At 40.0% G+C, this 17,664-nt stretch overlaps 1 protein-coding gene across 1 annotated transcript in view; it reads right to left on the reverse strand.

Moving 5' to 3' along the window:
• Positions 1-285: 285 nt before the first annotated feature.
• Positions 286-17,664, reverse strand: part of Cpne8 (copine 8) — a 176,396-nt gene continuing 159,017 nt past the window's right edge. The window contains exons 17-20 of the mRNA XM_032885320.1: positions 12,956-13,058; positions 11,480-11,537; positions 9,837-9,910; positions 286-1,998 (exon numbers count right to left, since the gene is read on the reverse strand). Coding sequence (XP_032741211.1) covers positions 1,810-1,998; positions 9,837-9,910; positions 11,480-11,537; positions 12,956-13,058 — 424 coding nt within the window. The 3' untranslated portion in view covers positions 286-1,809. The remainder of the gene's footprint in view (positions 1,999-9,836; positions 9,911-11,479; positions 11,538-12,955; positions 13,059-17,664) is intronic.

Below are 17,664 nucleotides of genomic sequence, written 5' to 3' on the forward strand. Positions count from 1 at the left end.
GAGGTCATTTCACCCCTGGAGTCCAGTCCCACATTATGGGAGTGCGTTATCATTTAGACAAGAGGGCATACTCTCGTCAGTACAAGGAAGATAACGTTGATGTCTTGATGTTTGACCAGAAGGAACAAATAGTGATTGTACTGACTGTTGTCTTTTGGACTGAAGAATGAAGGTAAACAAAAAAGAAATGTGTTGGCTAATAAAATAGACCAGCGTACACGTTTAAGATCAGCAAAGGTAATTAGGAGACTCCGTCACTCCCAGGAAATACACAGAAGACAGCTATCCTTTTAAAGACTTTTAATAGGTACTTAAAAATGGACAGTTCGTATCACAGTTACGGAACTGTGATCCTGTTAGCTATGAGGAGTATGCATTTTTTTTTTCCAGTAAAACAGTTTCATGCTTATAAAAGTCACCGTAGGTCAAGTTGTGGCAAGAGCACGTACAATAGGACCAATCCAAGTAGCAAAGAGGGTGGAGGCAGAGAGGTTACAAAGCAGTCACACCGTTGACACGAAAAGAACAACGAATACACATTTCTGTATTTTGAAGGCAATTCACAATCATTTCCAGGAATTCTGTGAGAATTTAAGGCCATTTGTTCTAAAGAAATGTAGACAGGACTTCACAAAACTGTAGTTCGTATAAAAACTGTACATTGAAAACTATTTAGAATCGATTGTGAGCAGGCAGATCAGGGCGGAGGGGTGGGCTATTTCACACACAGGCAGGTCGGGCCACAGGGGTGAGTTTATTTCACAAATGGTGTTGTGCGCTGAGTCGCGGGGTCATGTACGTGGAACTGAGGATTCACAAGAGACTTCAGCCTGTGCAACCCGTGAGGCGAGGTGGGAGGGTGAGAACGCAAATCCCGAGCGAGAGAGCCAGTATCCCTTTGAATTAAAATATCTAGACAGGATACAACTTAAGACAAGGTTCAAAATACCTGCTACGTGGTTTGGAGTTACAGTCTTGGTTTTACTCATTAAATGATAGCATCGTAAGGATGGTGGTTTTGATACAACGTGTATTCTGTGCATTAACAGTTCACGATGTTTACCTGTTTGTTGCTTCTAGTTTGCATTGCGAAAGACAAATTGACCGCAGTCTAAATTTAAACCCAAAGGCCATGAAAAGATGCATATTACAGGGCCTCATCTGTTTATAAATCGAAACTTCCGCTATTGGCCAAAACTGATGACGGGTATTAATCGCGAAGGAGATTGCCTTAGTGATCTACCTCCTTCTCTTCCCTCACTCATACTGCGAGTGTCCAGACAGTCATTCAAAGAGATATTGCTCCTGTGGTTATAGCTATTGCAATTTAGAAGACAAAGGATTCAATATTTAAAACTTAGTCTTAAGAACAGTTATAAAAGTATTGAAATTTAAAAAGTAGTAACATGTAAACATCGACACAGAGACTGCCGGCCTATATATGTAGCAGTCAAGGACAACATTTGTGTTAAAAACGTAGCTTGTGCTTTTTCCCAATAATACATTGGAAATGGACTATTCCGTCGAGAACAAAACAAAAAAAAATATATTCAAAAATTAGAGAAGACATCTCTACATCGCTTCAAGCATTTAAACCATTATTTCCCCGGTTGCTCATGCAACAACCATATTTACAGTTTTGGTTTAGGAAGAGAATTAATTTTGGATCCAAGAAAGCACATTTTCCCCAGTACTGCTGAAACCACGCTGAGAAAGTCCCCTTCCCTGGTTCATAGCAGAGCACCAGGATCAAAGAGCAGGCTTCGCAGTTCTGACTGGCGTGTGAGGGACGTCGGCATCAGGATGCGGTCATATCTGCGTCTGCAGCACGTGAGTGGGAGGGGTGTAGGGCGGAGGTGCAGGCGATGGCTTAATTCCTCTGGCTCTCATGTAGGAGAGGAACTGCTCCGGGATCTCAGCTAAGACATCTTTGGCCAGTCTAGCCATGCTCAGGATGTGGTTTCCACTTCGGTCAATATAATCCCTGAATGGCACAAACTAGAACAGAGGGGGAAAAAATGATTCTTACAACTTTCAGCTATTAATGTTGACAGACAGAAAAACGGCACGCGCGGATAGTGTAATTTCTTTTTTCAACATTTTACTTTTGGGAGTGGTTTTCGAGACAGGATCTCGCTAGCCTGGGATTCTCCCGCTTCAGTTTGGGGATATCAGGTGTGCATTACCATGCCTGGCTTATTTTCATCTTCGGCTGCCAATTTGACTCAACCTAGAGCCATCTGAGGGAGTCTCAAATGAGGGGATGCCCAAATGAGATTGGCCCTCGGCCACGGCTGTAAAGGAATTTCCTGATTGAGGATTGAAGTGGGCGGACCCATCCCACCGTGGGTGGTACCATTCCTAGGCTGTGTGGGGAAGCCGGTTGAGCGACCCAGACACTGAGCCAGCAAGCAGAATCCCTGCTTGGATTCCTAGCCCGACTTCCATCAGAGACGAAACTGACCTGAAATTATAAACCCAACAAATCCTCTCCTCCTTATACTTGCTTCGTATCAGAGTATGTTGTCCCAGCAACAAGGAGAATCCCGAGTGCCCAGGATGATCAATACACATCCTACCTTTAAAATATATTTGTCATTACAGCTGACTATCACAGCAATCAGATCTTCATAATGTGCGTTTAGCAAAGGGGATGCGATCTCTCCTTGTTGTGCTTGTTGTGTCTTGCTTTGGGGCACTTCCTAGCTGACACCCAACATCCGGGGACATTTAACTTCTACCGAGCCTATTTTCCTGTCAAGTAATGCTAGCCCATGCCTGATACAGTTTTGATATAAAAGTTAGCTAATGTGGAAAATGGGGAGATCTTACACTTTTCCACATAGAAAATAGCACACATGACTGAGGAGTCCTAAACACATTACATTTAATTGTAGTGAGAACATCACACCCTAACTATTAAATAGGAAAAGCACACAGTACCTATGGTGGGAACTTGGACCCCAGGACAGCATACACTCGCGTGTGATTTGTGAACGCAAAAGATCTCAGCATGACACATTGGGATCTTTCTTACTGGAATGCTATGATTGTTTTCATATTTAAATGTCATTGCTTTGCCTTTATCTAACCATTATACAGCAGCCCTTATCAGTTCTACACCTGTGTGCTCTGCCAAGGGACCGTCTGGGTCCACTGTCATTTGAAACGGTAACTTAGTTAATAAACACAGTAGTGCTGAGTACAGCAGTTCAATTTCTCTATAAGGAAATTCTGGAAGCAGCTTGGAAATGTTGAAATAATTCAGGATGTGACTAGTTTATAAGCACATCAGTCTTCGGCCTTGAAATAAAAAGAAGAGGGAAGACGTAATTAATTTAGGATGTAGAATAATTTCTGCATATAGGATTTATGTATAAGTATGTGTGTATGTATGTGTATATATATGTGTGTGTGTGTGTGTGTGTGTGTGTGTGTGTGTGTGTGTGTGTGTGTGTGTTTAAATAAATGTCGTTCTTTCAGAGAGACCAAGAACACCCCCTTTTCATATTGTAATGTAACTGTGACAAACGTGTTCTGAAAACTCTCTTTGGATGGGAGCCATTATTCAAAGCATACTTCAAGAATACAACTCTTATTTGTGCACTCAAAACAACCCAGCTGCTATGAGGAAAATGAGTTAAAAAGAGAGGAGACCGAATAGCAGGTGTAATTTTCTTTTTTTTTTTTTCTCCTTTTTTTTTTCTTTTTTTTCGGAGCTGGGGACCGAACCCAGGACCCAGGGCCTTGCACTTACTAGGCAAGCGCTCTACCACTGAGCTAAATCCCCAACCCTGCAGGTGTAATTTTGATGGCATGAGCAACCGCTTCTGCTCCATTCGCTTTCTACAGACTCTACCTCAGCTTTCAGACGCGTGACAGACAGAAGGCTTCGCTCACCCCTGAAGGCTGCTAAGCCAGGACAGGAGAGGAAGCTCACACTGTGTTCAACCTTCGGGTGAGGAGAGCATGGGAGGGCATGACTTTGTAAAGTCACATTACTTCACTAAAGGCCAGAGGACACTGTAAACAAAAACTTGGAGGCGCAAAGAAACAAGGCAAATTCTGTTTTTCTCCCTCATTTAATCTAAATCAATAATTAAAAGAATTTAATTTTTTAATTTATAAAAACATTTAAGCCTTTTTAGTGAGTACTAGAAGATAGGCTTATATTCTCTCTCTCTCTCTCTCTCTCTCTCTCTCTCTCTCTCTCTCTCTCTCACACACACACACACACACACACACACACACCCCTTCTGAAGATAAAACTACGTTTTTATTAGCATGGGCTTTCTTATGCATGACCTATTTGTTATTTGTGTATAGACATGCATACAACTTAATTCACCACATGCTTTATTGGGATTTTTTTTTACTTCTATTGAAAATGTATTTTTTTTTCCTCATACGATGTATCCTGATTACTGTGTTCTCTCCCTCTGCTCTTCCTCCTGCTCCTCATGAACTCATAGAGACTGTGGGCACACGCACAGGGCTTGCACAGGTCTATACCAGGTGGTGTCCTAGAGCAGAGAGAAGACGTGGACAAAGGCTTCCATCCTTAACCTAGATGCTATCCTCAATCGTTAACCACCTGCAAGGAAAAATTTTGTTTTCCTCAAGGGAGTCTCACTGGGGAAACAAACTATGCTTAGGGTAGGCTGTGTCCCCAGCCATAGATGACCCCCCAAAAAGGAGCTCAATGGTATCTTTGGTTCTTTGTCTCATAATATTATGTCAGGAATTTTTTTCTTTTAATTTTATCCTTTTAATTTTTATAATTACACACACACACACACACACACACACACACACACACCTCTCTACAGGTCCTTCCCATATATATCTTGGCTTCCGGCTTTGCATTTTAACGGGCTTCCAGTTGGTGCATGCAAACATATGGGTTTCCTGTCTTTTATCAGTTTCCTCTGTACTCTTAAGCTCTTTTACTTCAGCTTGGGTTTTGAGAATTTTGCCCTATTCTAGAAGTATCAGAACTCTTAGGAGCCTGTTTATAAACAATGAATAAAACAACAACAAAATACACCTAAGATTTTTATCCCAGGATAATAATTCATCCTTTCTAACTCAAGTTTCTTAGATAGCCACTCCCTTCGATATGTCACCCAAGCCCCAGTGGAGAGCCCTGTCAGAGAAAGTCATTGCTACCAATAGGGTTTTAACTCATCATGGAAGTATGTCGAGAGTAGGAAAAAAAAGCTGAGAACTTTCTACTTGTTAATCCCGAATTATCTCAATGTTTCCCCGAGGGGCATTTGTTCTTCCATCTTGCTGCCAGGTACATTGTCAGCAAGCAGGGAAATGCCAACAGCTCCCCACTGTCATTACCTCTTGTCACATCAACTTGACAGCTCTCAGGGCAAAAGATCCTTTAGTTGTTTTGCCCATATCCTCCGACCCTGACATTTCGCTACTCAGATCACCCTCTATTCTGTGATCTAATCTCTCGTTTCCGAACACTCAGCTGGGGACATTTGGTTAAGAAAATAAATAAAGCAAAACCAATCCCCACATATGGTAAAGGCACTCAGCCATCTCTCAACTCAGAGCCTTAAACAGGTACGTTAAGAAAGCACTGTCCACAGTGTGCTGACGTAACCTATGGATACAGCGAATACAGTGGATGTGGGTGTTAAGTATTCTGCTCCGCAGAAAACATGACATGCGTGGGGCTCCGTGTCTTCCTTCAACTCTTCCCCTATGTCATGTCTCCTGTGTGGAGGGACATTCCTCACAGCTGCTCCGGATGAATGCGTTTGCCTATCTGTGAGAACGAATTTGAACGTGTTCAGGCCAGTTGCCTTTTAGTTGATGTCTACTCAATTGCGTTTGATTTGTCTACAGGGTAGAACTCCATTCGTGCGTTTTCAAGTCTAAGACTTCAGGCTCTCATGTCCCTTTTAGTGGGAAATATAATTTAATCTTTTTAAAGGAAACGATAGGCTGGCCGGCAGCTTCATGCAGCCAGGAAGAATGGCTGCATGGAATGCAATGGACAAGTCATAGCACAGCAAGCATCCTCTGCCTCTACTGAACTATGAAAATAAGCACTGCAGGAACCCATCCTGCTTACTGTAAATGCAAGACAGAGTCTCCCGGTAAACGGGATACGATCTCACGCAAGACAGTCAAATCAAGGCACAGCTGCTATAAACTAAAGACCAGCAAAATGCCTGCCCTACTGAGACTGTGCTGGTACCAAGCAATGAGATGGTTTCTGCCTAGGGATTAAATAAAATATGTTATTTAGTTCACAGTGTTTTATCCTTATTCTGATTTGACTGAAGAGGAAACTGAAGCGTAGAAAGCTTAACTTAGGGGCTGGAGAGATGGCTTAGCGGTTAGGAGCACCGACTGCTCTTGCAGAGGTCCTGAGTTCAATTCCCAGCAACCACATGGTGGCTCACAACCATCTGTAATGGGATCCGATGCCCTCTTCTGGTGTGTCTGAAGAAAGCTACAGAGTACTCATATCAATCAATCAATCAATCAATCAATCAATCAATGAAAGTTTAGCTTAGCAAGGCCAAGCACCAGTCATTGTTGCCTCTGACTCTGACATGTCAGATTCTATAGTTATATGGAAAGAAGGCTGTTCAGAATTTTATGTTAGTATAGAGATATATTATGAAGGCAATTTTGGAATCAGAACTTGATTTATAGTCTAAATAACTCTGTGTGGCTTACTTAATTCTCCCTCTTGGATCGTAGTTGTTTCATATGGAAGGGAGTGGAGCGAAAGAAAGGGGGACGGACACAGTTCAAGGCAGAGGGCTTCTACCCGCACCAGTGAAAGGTGAGCGACCAGGGTAAATGACAAGGTAGACTAGAAGGAAGTGTGTGCTGTAATGAGAGACAGGATGTGGCTTTGAGTGTGTTTAGCAAAAGAGGAAAACTGAGGTCAGGCTGTGGAGATGTTTATGTGGCCCAGATGACCAGTAAAGAATTGTCTAAGACATTTTAGGATCGCATCTAGTTTCTGGCTTCTGCTTGTCAGCTGGGGATTATGAGCAAGAAGAAACTGAAATGAGATTTACTTTAAAAAATACAGTAATCAAGTGTCAGTCATAATGTTATCTAAGGGGTCAGTGATGAAATGCTATGGGTCTTAGCCTGCCTAGCACGTAGAGCATATAACAGACTCAAATATTCTGCGCAAATGCAGAAGCTGCTTAATACCTGACAACAAAAGAAAACGTCAAACTACTGTCCCCAACTTCCAGCTGAATATCAGCTACATTCTGTAAGATATAGCCTTCATTTTTCCAAACTGAGAGACCTGAGGATTTATTAGTAATGTATCTAATAACTTGACTAGCTTAAGAGTAAAATAGACTGCAAGAAAACCAGAGCCTACACAGCATTTATTCTGCCTTCTGATGCTATTTTACTGGTTTGTTCAGACTATTTTTTTGAACAATGGAAGATACAAAATATTATCCTACTGTCTGCAACACTCAGTGTTTCCATATAAATAACTGATCTACAAATATTTCAACAGAACATGGAAAACTTTGAGAGCAGACCCATAATGTGATTCAAGGTGGTAAGGAGAGATGATTCATGGATATGACTGGAATGCGTTTTGCAAAGGTGAATTTAGGAACGTGTCTGTGAAATTAGAAGAGTGTATAAAGTCCCCTCCCTGTATTCAGAAATGTAAGAAAAGACGTTTTCATCCAGGGGCTCCTAATTCCAGGGTACATGTCAATTTCTTGTTTAGTATCTCAAAGACTCCTTGATCCTTTTTACAGTTGGGGTTTATGTGGCAAATCTTGAGTCTCTCTCAAGGTATGTTTGAATTCTCAGTGCCACAGTCATGATAGACTTGCCTCAGAAACTAGGGTTTTCAAAAAGAGGAGATTTCCCTAAATATGTAACTTGTATCTGAATGAATTTAGGCCAATGGATCACAGAGTTTTATGCATACTACAACCTCAGAGAAAAATCAAAAACAAGGGATCTTGGACTCTGCCGACAATAGACAAGGCTAGAAGAGCCTACCCACTGTGCTTTCATGGACCATCTGGGCCTAATTTCAGTCAGTATCCCTTTGTCACCAGTCCATTGGGAGACATGGCAGTTCTTATTTTCACAAATGTCAATAGGTATGGTTCTGTGGTAACAGCATAATGTAATGGTCCTTTAAAAAGAAGTTTTGGTGAGGTGAGCAGCCTTGATTCCTCAGGGATAATGTTGTGTTGCCTCTCTTAAACACTCATTTGGATGGAACAAGCTATGAGATTCCCTTGTTGATTTTATAAAGAAGCTTCACCATGGCAACAGAGCACATCCTGAAGTCCCTCACATATGAGTTTCCTTTCAGTGATTTGATTTTTGGAAAGTGTGGGCTGGACATTATGTAGGGCTTTCAGATAAAGTAAAATAACTTGGACCCATCATTATGATGATGAGGTTAAGGCAAATAATTATGTGTCTAATTATGGAGATGAGCACTGTGAGACTCTTAAATGATGGCATCCCCATGGCCTCTTCCTCAGCTACTTTTGGCTGAATTATTCACTTTATGTGTTTGCGCCTTTTACCTTATGCCTCGTAGAGAAGTTGAAATCATATTTATTTATCTTTTAGAACAATTATTGTGAAATTGTCTCGGTGTTAAGATGTAATTTTATTAATTTGGGAGGAGTAATTTACAATCCTTTTAGTATTTCTAATTAGTACTATTAATGATTAGGAATTATTATTTCTTTATTGCATTGCTGCAGATCAAACCCAATAGAGTTTAGCATCAAGTTCTCTAGCACAGAGAGACACCACGATCCTGGTATTTATCAGCTTGTGGCATTTTCTCCCCATAATCATACTAATCATCATTTTGTTTGGCTACTCCTGGGATGTACGTCAGGGACACATCTTATGTAGATTGTCTCACGTCACTTCACAAGGCTGCTCATCGCTCAGAACATAGAAAGTTAGTTTGTACAAGTTATCACAAGTTAGAATTTGCACCCCATTCTATGGGATGCCAAATTATAGTTTTTACAGTAGTTACACTAGGAGTAAGCATACAGGAAATTATTTAGAAATCATATTGGTGACCATTGTTTGTGCCCATAAAATGTGCATACCACGCCCTTAAGTGGACTGAGGCTTGACTGTTGCCTCCTTAAGAAGGCATATATCACAAAATCTCTCCTCTTTTGCATCTTAAAAGACGCACGCACTTAAGTAAAGCATGCATAGATTTGGTTGTACTAATTCCCTTCTCACAGTGACAATTATTAACTGATTGCTTTCTTCTTCTTGCTCCCCAAACAGCAGGCCGTACTTCGTTAAGTAATCTTCTCAAACATTTTCTACATGTAAAATTTGTAGATAATAAATCATTTATATGTCATGTACCACAAATTCATTTATGTATAGTTCATTTCTATATATAGTTTTAACACGCATGTTTTCACATTTCCAACCATAATCCTAGAAAATTCTAACAATGGTTGTAATTTTTTAAATGTTTTATTAAACAGTCTATTTTTGTATATAGCATGTTTTTAAGTGTTCCATCTACATGAAGACTAATATGTTCACAGCTTCCTGTTTTACTAAAGATCAAGATCAACATTTCTCATAAGAGTAGGTTAGAAAAAGATAATTATTGATACTTGCTCTTTACGTAGAGTGAACCAGAGACAGAAGAAAAAGCAATTCCATACAGATTCTAGTCTCTGATGTTTAAGGTATACCTCATAGACAGGAGACCAACTAAGCTAATGGAACCCAGCATTCCTAATTGCCATTCAAGTTGCTTCTTCTCAACGAAGGAGACAGACAACGTTTATTTCAACCCTTACCTGTACAATGTCTCTTTCAGCATATTTCCCTCTGGAGGAAACTCTCACATCATCCCCATCCAGTTCAACCATTGCTTGAAAAGGAAATACAGTCGTTAATTGAATACAATGTAGTGAAATCAAACTGTGAACCAAGAAATCACTAGGTACGTGTGCAGCAGGACACCCCTGTGACGTCCCAGGAAGGGGCCTACAATCTTCATTTCTTTAACCATTGTCTCCAAACAGCCTATGGAGTACACCATCTACTGCTGAAGAGAGCCATTGAGTATGAATGACTCTCTGGAAGTCAGAGGAGTCAGTGCACTGGGGAGAGCGCTCTGATTCTATCTTTCCATCTCATTTATCATCCCACAAGATCTAAACCTGGGCTTATGCCTAAATGACCAAATGGGCATGTGGTGCTAAACCCATCAATTTTAATATTTTTCTAATCTGAGAAACAGCTGCAATTACTATCTTCAAGTTGAACCTCACACTTGCTGACATTTCAAGCCCACACTGCCCACGTTTTACTTCATAGATCACTGCAAAAACAAAGTGGCATTTATTCGGGTCCTGGATAAAGTATATTTTTTTGTGAAGGATGATAATTCTGCGAGTTGAGAAATAATTTCAACATTGGCTGCCACAGCTGGTATTCACAAATCCTGTCCAAAGAGAGCAGCTGCTGATGTCTGATGCTGCAATTAGAAAGATCTCCCAGAGTTTATTAAGTTTGCTGTGAGAATTCTCTAAATAATTAATTGTATGAGTGAACTGGCTTGGGCTTGAAGTGTAATTCTATTACTGAAAATTCATTTTTCCCACACAGGACAATCAACAGACTCCAAAGAGGCCCCGGAAATTAGAGCACTGCTCAGCTAGAGCCCCATCTTCAACTGCAATCTTCCCTTCAGTCCCTGTAATGAATTTAGGTTGGGAAACATTGTTTTTGATTTATCTTTCTACATATGTTCATGAGTCAATGTTTTGGCTGAAGCACTACTAGTAATTATAATTAACAGATTGGCCTGTATACACAGTATATGCCTTAATTCTCGAAAATGTGTGTGTTCTACCAAGGATAATGCCAATACCTTATTCCTGGGTATGCTCACATATTTGAAACAAATAATTTCCGGTATCATCTGGGCTCGTTTTTATAGTCAATCAGATCAGTTCCGCTGCCGTTGAATTTTGGTCTTTCCCGTGGTGGGGCTCTCTGTTTATAAAGATAATTCTATCAACTAACTAGAGGCTGGGCTCACATTCAATTAGCATATTGTGCTCATGTTAATGTTTCAGCTGGCAACAAAACGATCCATCAACTTATCGCCGTTCTTTGAAAGTTGCCAACAATCTTCACCCACAAAATGTGTGTCCCTAGAGTGTTCTTGGCCTTACAGACCAAGTCTCAATTTCTCTGTCAGTCTTACATAGTATTTTGAGGTACAAACTCTAATAAAAGGCCAGAGGTGACTGTTCAATTAATGTACAAACTAGAGGGAGGTGTCTTACTCAATGGTTGTCTTTTAATTTGTGCGCGAGCTATACTTATACTGATAAGGACATTATACATAAACTCAGCCATACTCTCCAGCACAGGTCAAGCTGACAGAAGTGTAATGCCACAAGAATACCACTGAAATCTTGCCACTCACCATCAAATTCTGCAGGGCCAACACCTACTATAATTATTGACATGGGAAGCTTGGAGGCCTTTAGGAAGAAAACCATAATTAGATTTTAATTAAGACATTTAGTTCTTAAGAAAAAGAAAAAGAAAATGCGTATAAACATTTCTGCAGACTTTGAATCGGCTATTTTTACTTTTTATTTGCCAGTCCTTGAAATACCAATATTTAAAAAAAAATATTAAAAAAAGAAAATCATTTCCTGATTTTTCTGACATTTTCACAGATGTTCATTAAGACAGTTCTTAATGACATATTCAAATTGTTATCTGAAGTAATTATCAGGGTGAATTATTATCAGAACTAACTCGTACAGCGAATTAGCAAGTGCAAACACATGGTAACTAAGCTATGTTTAACGTTATTCATTTATGCATTCAATATCGACCAGCTGTTGAGACTGAATATTTGATGTTACAACACGGGTTTCATCATATAAAACACTTAAATTAGATTTTATTTAAGGTCCTGAGATGGGGCTGGGAAGATGGCTCAGTTCTAACGGCTCTTACTACAGACCCTGATGGATGGATGAACCCAGGGACTCATGATAGAAGAAGGAACTGACTTCTTCAAGTTGTCCTCTAACCTCCACGTGTGCACTGTAAATGCCTGTCCATGCACATATACACAAATAATACATATAAATGTTATTCTTTAAAAATTCAACACTTAGAATCAGTAACAGGAGCACAGTACACACAGAGGGAACATCTTGTGCTGGGAAGTTGGTGGGCTACAAGCAACTCTTTCTTAGTGCTGTGTCTCTTTTTACCTAATTATGAATCATTAAGTCATTAAACCAAAGTGAAAACTAATAGTACTCACTAGAAAGGAAACAGAAATTCAGCGTAAGTGTAGACAAAAAAGTGTTCCCTGCATGTACTGATTTTTTTCTCCTATATATTTCTCTGTTACTAAAATTATGAGGTCTGACAAGCAACCCATCTATTCAAATCGCTTTTAATTAGATATTACTCTATTCCAAACAATGCCAATGGTAGGCACAGAAAAGATTGGTAAACTGACATAATTTTAAGCCTAGACTTTATAGCTAATTTTTGAAAGGAGATAATAACATCACTAACTAAACACCCCTGGGATTGTAATGCACAGGAGGCTTTAAACCAAGTGCAGAAGGAAAGAGTGACTACAGCATCTTCAAGGAGCCAGAATGTTAGGACACGACAGGTCCTGCTCTTAAGAGTGTGCATGAGTACAAACCAGTCTACTGCTTAGAAAACAAATAAATCTTATGAGTGAAGGAAATCTCTCCCCTCCTGTCCTCATGCAGTGCTGGTCTAAATGTGTAATTGTTTCTGGATAAGTTAAGGATGGCATCATCTTCAAGGGTGTGGCCATTCTGTTTCTCGGTGAAGTCAACTAAAATAGGTTTCATTCTCAACCCAAGTGGTACTGTGGGGAGACCCCGGCACTACTCACGTTCACTATGGATTCTTTAGTCTGAGCCATATCTGAGATGACGCCGTCCGTCACAATGAGGAGCACAAAGTACTGGGAGCCATCCTTTACAGAGGATGCATATCTACAAAACAACAGGAAGGTAAGAACAGCATGTGAGACACGAGGACCTCCAGATGTGCATGGCGTAGCCAAACCAGCCTTCTACTATCGAGAAAATACTTATGTGTACACTGGAAGCCTCTGGTATACACACTTATGTATATATTTTTCTGAAATGACCAACAAAATTAACTACAGTGTTGGTGCCTGTCAGGACACAGAAACATTTAACTGCCTGCCTTAGAAGTGGTTTCATTAACAAAGGATACCAGAATCTTTTTTTTTTTTTTTTGGTAAAAAGTAATATTTGGATATAGGTTTGAAAAAAGACCTATTCTGACAGCAATGTATAATGTTTAAGCTCTTCAAAAATTAAGTCATCAGAACTTGATTTTCCTGAAAATTGTCACCGTAATATTTAATGTTAGCCTTTGTCACCATGTGTATTAATTGTATGCATGGTATTCAGTGCATATGACATCATTTTGTAAATTTAAGCAATGGTTAAATCATTACTTTGAACTGCACACAGGTCATCACCTGCTTAACACTGTGACTACATTAAATGTCACTGACTTGTACACACTGAAACAATCCTTTTATACGTCACTGAGCCTTCACCTCAATAAAAAGAAAACACCTTCACAGTTCTAATTGTGCATGTGTGCACAAGTATTTATATGTGTGTGCGTGCATGTATGTACAAGTATGTATGTGTGTGTGCATGTTTGTACAAGTATGTATGTGTGTGTGCATGCATGTGTGCACAAGTATGTATGTGTGTGCATGTTTGCACAAGTATGTGTGTATGTGTGTACAACTATGTGTGTGCGCGCGTGCATGTGTGAACAAGTGTGTGTGTGTGTGTGTGTGTGTGTGTGTGTGTGTGTGTATGCATACTGGCACACATGTGCTGGCTCTCTCTCTGGCCTAGAGCTGGCCACATAAACTAGTTCACGTCCAGTAATGAGTGAGTCTTCCAGAGCTCTTAGGAGACAGGGTAGGAAACAAGAAGACCTGGGCCTGCATCTCTAAAAAAAATTAACCAGACCACAGAAAAAAATGATTTAAAAGATGTATTGGGTGGCCAAAGAAATCGCTCTCACCATGAAGGACCCTAACTGACCTGCTTGAACAGTTTGGATGCTCACAATCTATCGGAACTGATTTGGAAATCATATGACTAAATCATATGTGAGTTTCTTAGGTACAAACGAAACTAGTATCTACTCGTGCTATTTATAAGTGGGTGTTGACAGAGCTCATTCACTGACACTCGTAGAAGCAACTGACCATGCACACCAAGGATTCCACATCGGTATGGCAGCAAGACAATCAATGGGGAACCCCAAACAGAGAAACCCATTATCCTTTCTACTTAAAAAACGAAATAACAAAAAACAAAACAAAACAAAAAAACAAAAACAAAAACAAAAAACCCCACAATCTTAAAATTTCCAGCTGGAATTCAGTATTTAATATCTGAACAGTCATATCTTAAAAAGAAAGAAAAAGCATCTATTACCAAGTATAATTCAAGCTTTATACTTTGTGTGATTAGTGTGGGGCATAATGTGATGGAAATAGCAATAGGAAAGCTTCTAGAAGCTCACTTCTTTCTATTTTAGACAAATCAAAGCTGCTAAAAATGGAAGCCTGCTAGCACATTGCAGAAGTGGAGTTTTATGAATGTAAACTCCAACTCTGAATGGCTTAATCTCACTCAGCAGAGAGGCTGTGCTCACGGGATGAAGAGAGGGGGATGATGGCCGAAGCTGATCACAGCAAACCTAAAATGTCTCTGTAGTTTGTCGTCCATCTTAAAATCCACAGAAACCCAGCCGTTTATAATACTTAGAAAATTTTAACACTTTATAACTAATGCTATGAAAGTGCGAGCATGTTTGAAAGGCTGGGTATACTTAAAATTATTATAAATTACATTTTCTATGAGAGCTGACCAATTTATTCTAGCGCTTCATCAAAATACTAACTGAAAATTAATGTTTTGAAAACTACTCTATTTCTTTGTCGTTTGCCCTATAATTGCGTCTTTTACTTGAAGAGTAAGTTTCAATTTCAGACAAAATCAATCTCATACTACTATTCTTTTTAATTTGGCCTCTTTGTAAAATACTTAGGATAAAAATAATTAATATATTTACAGGAGGTATGGAGAAGGAAGTTTCTGGTGAGCCACACTCCAGGCTCCTTTCAGGAAGTGACAAGGAGACATGGGCTTGTAGATAAAATTATATTACAGAAGTTTCCTTCCTAATGGAGCCTTCAGTGAACTGGATAATTAACTCTTATTAAAGCCCATATCACTACCTGTTCTGGAGTACAGCCAATGTATAATTTATATGTTAATATGACTATGATAAATCTGAGAGGAAAATTAACTTTGTCAGAGTTGCGGAGTTTAAGTATATCCATGTGACGTTTCTTTCCTGGTTCCTGGTGAATTTTACATAAAAGTTCAGAAATGGCTCACTCAGATCTGTGAAGTATTCGTCTAGCTTTTTGTTAGCTCCAAGGAACGCAGCAGGCATGAAGAAAAGAAAAGAAATGGACTAGGGCACTTTTCGGTTGAGTAATTAGATTATCATATTTTACAATGGATTGAGCCCTCTTCTTAATATTGAGTAAAGGGAGACACACATTTAAACGTTTCATAATGAGAAAATTCTACATTGCTAAGTTGCCACCCAAAACTGCCTCTGTGACGAAGTGAGCAAGAGACTGTGCAAAACCGGGGAGGCGTGCTTTGTTTCCATCTGTGTTTATTGTTTTGTCTGTCTGTCTGTGTCTCTGTCTATGTACACATCTATCTAATGTGTATGGATATTTTGACTGTCTATGTAAATCTGTCTGCCTGCCTGCCTGTCTGTCTATCTATGTACCTATCTATCCAATGTGGGTGGATATTTTGACTGTATGTATATATCTGTCTGTCTGCCTGTCTGTCTATAGTCTGTCTGTCTGTCTATGTGCCTATCTATGTAATATGTATGGATATTTTGCCTGTCTGTGTACTCTGTCTGTCTGTCTATCTATGTACCTATCTATGTAATGTGTATGGATGTCTTGCCTGTCTGTGTACTCTGTCTGTCTGTCTGTCTATGCACCTATCTATGTAATGTGTATGGATGTTTTGCCTGTCTGTGTACTCTGTCTGTCTGTCTACCTATCTATGCAATGTGTATGGATGCTTTGCCTGTCTGTGTAGTCTGTCAGTCTGTCTGTCTGTCTGTCTATGTACCTATCTATGTAATGTGTATGGATGTTTTGCCTGTCTGTGTACTCTGTCTGTCTGTCTGTCTATGTACCTATCTATGTAATGTGTATGGATGTCTTGCCTGTCTGTGTACTCTGTCTGTCTGTCTGTCTATCTATGTATCTATCTATTAATGTGTATGGATGTCTTGCCTGTCTATGTATCTACGCACTGAGGATACGGACAATGGGCATCGTCTGTACTGGGACTGGTGTGGGAAATGGTTTTGAGCTACCATGTGCGTGATAAGCATCAAACCCATGTCTTCTAGAAGAGCAGCTAGTGTTCTAACCACCGAGCGACTTCTCCAGCCTTCTGTGTGTTTTTAACCTCCGTGGCGGAGCCTAAAGTCAAAGGTGCAAGATATAGCAACACGTGGTTTTGGGTCTGGTTATTGTGGTTACTGGGTTTTAGTCCACACAAATGGTCATTGCACATGTATGTTGTATCTGCACAGCAATGCTGGTGCCTCCTGGAGCTCCGGTGAAGAACAAGAGTCCATCTGTGCTACGGCACGGAGGCTGTTACCAGAGATGCCATCGTCTCAGCAAGGATTCCTGACTCACTCTGATTTCACTGTCTGTTCTCCCAGATGGAAGGGATCAAACAGGATGCATTTCTCAAATGATTTTGAGATTAATTATGGAAAGCCCCAAAATAAAAATGTCAGCATCTAACAAGTGAAAAGTAAACTTAACTGGTTATCTAGATCCTACAATGTTCTCACCGTTGAATTCAAACAAACAAACAGAGAAAGATGATGGATTGAAAATGGAGCGGGGTTACAGGACTTTCACTGTGAACAACTGTGGGGGACGTGGCAGAATCAAAGCGATGACAGTGGTTCTCTGTGAGGGGAATGGGGCTAGACTAGTGGGATGGTAGCTAGAGGCCGGAACCTTCTGATGTCGGGCGAAGGTGCTTTTATTTAGATATACGTAAGGCATCAAGAGATGTTGAGATGTATTTTTTATGGTGTTTGAAACAGCCTTGAAATATACTGAGTAAAAACCTCTGGGTATGCATGAAATTGGAAGCAGGGCGTGTGAAGCTGTCCAAAGGGACACAGAACCATAAATGCTGTGAATTTGATTTCTTTGCGCTTTCCTGTTTTGTGTTTTTGACAACCCATTATTATCTCAAATCCAATTTGATACCTAGAAATCGGTCAAAAACTGAGCAAGTGTACAGAGCTGCTATTCCTCAAAAAGAATTAAAAATGCCGATAGATATTATATTATAACAGTCAAGCTTTTGCTCATGCAGGAAACTCTTGAAGGATACAGCAAGGAAACAGACGATACGGATACGTATTTGCTCCGACATAGGTACAAACAGGCTCGAATGGTGA

The sequence above is a fragment of the Rattus rattus genome, chromosome 1 (genome assembly GCF_011064425.1).
Source record: "Rattus rattus isolate New Zealand chromosome 1, Rrattus_CSIRO_v1, whole genome shotgun sequence".
Taxonomy (NCBI): Eukaryota; Metazoa; Chordata; class Mammalia; order Rodentia; family Muridae; genus Rattus; species Rattus rattus.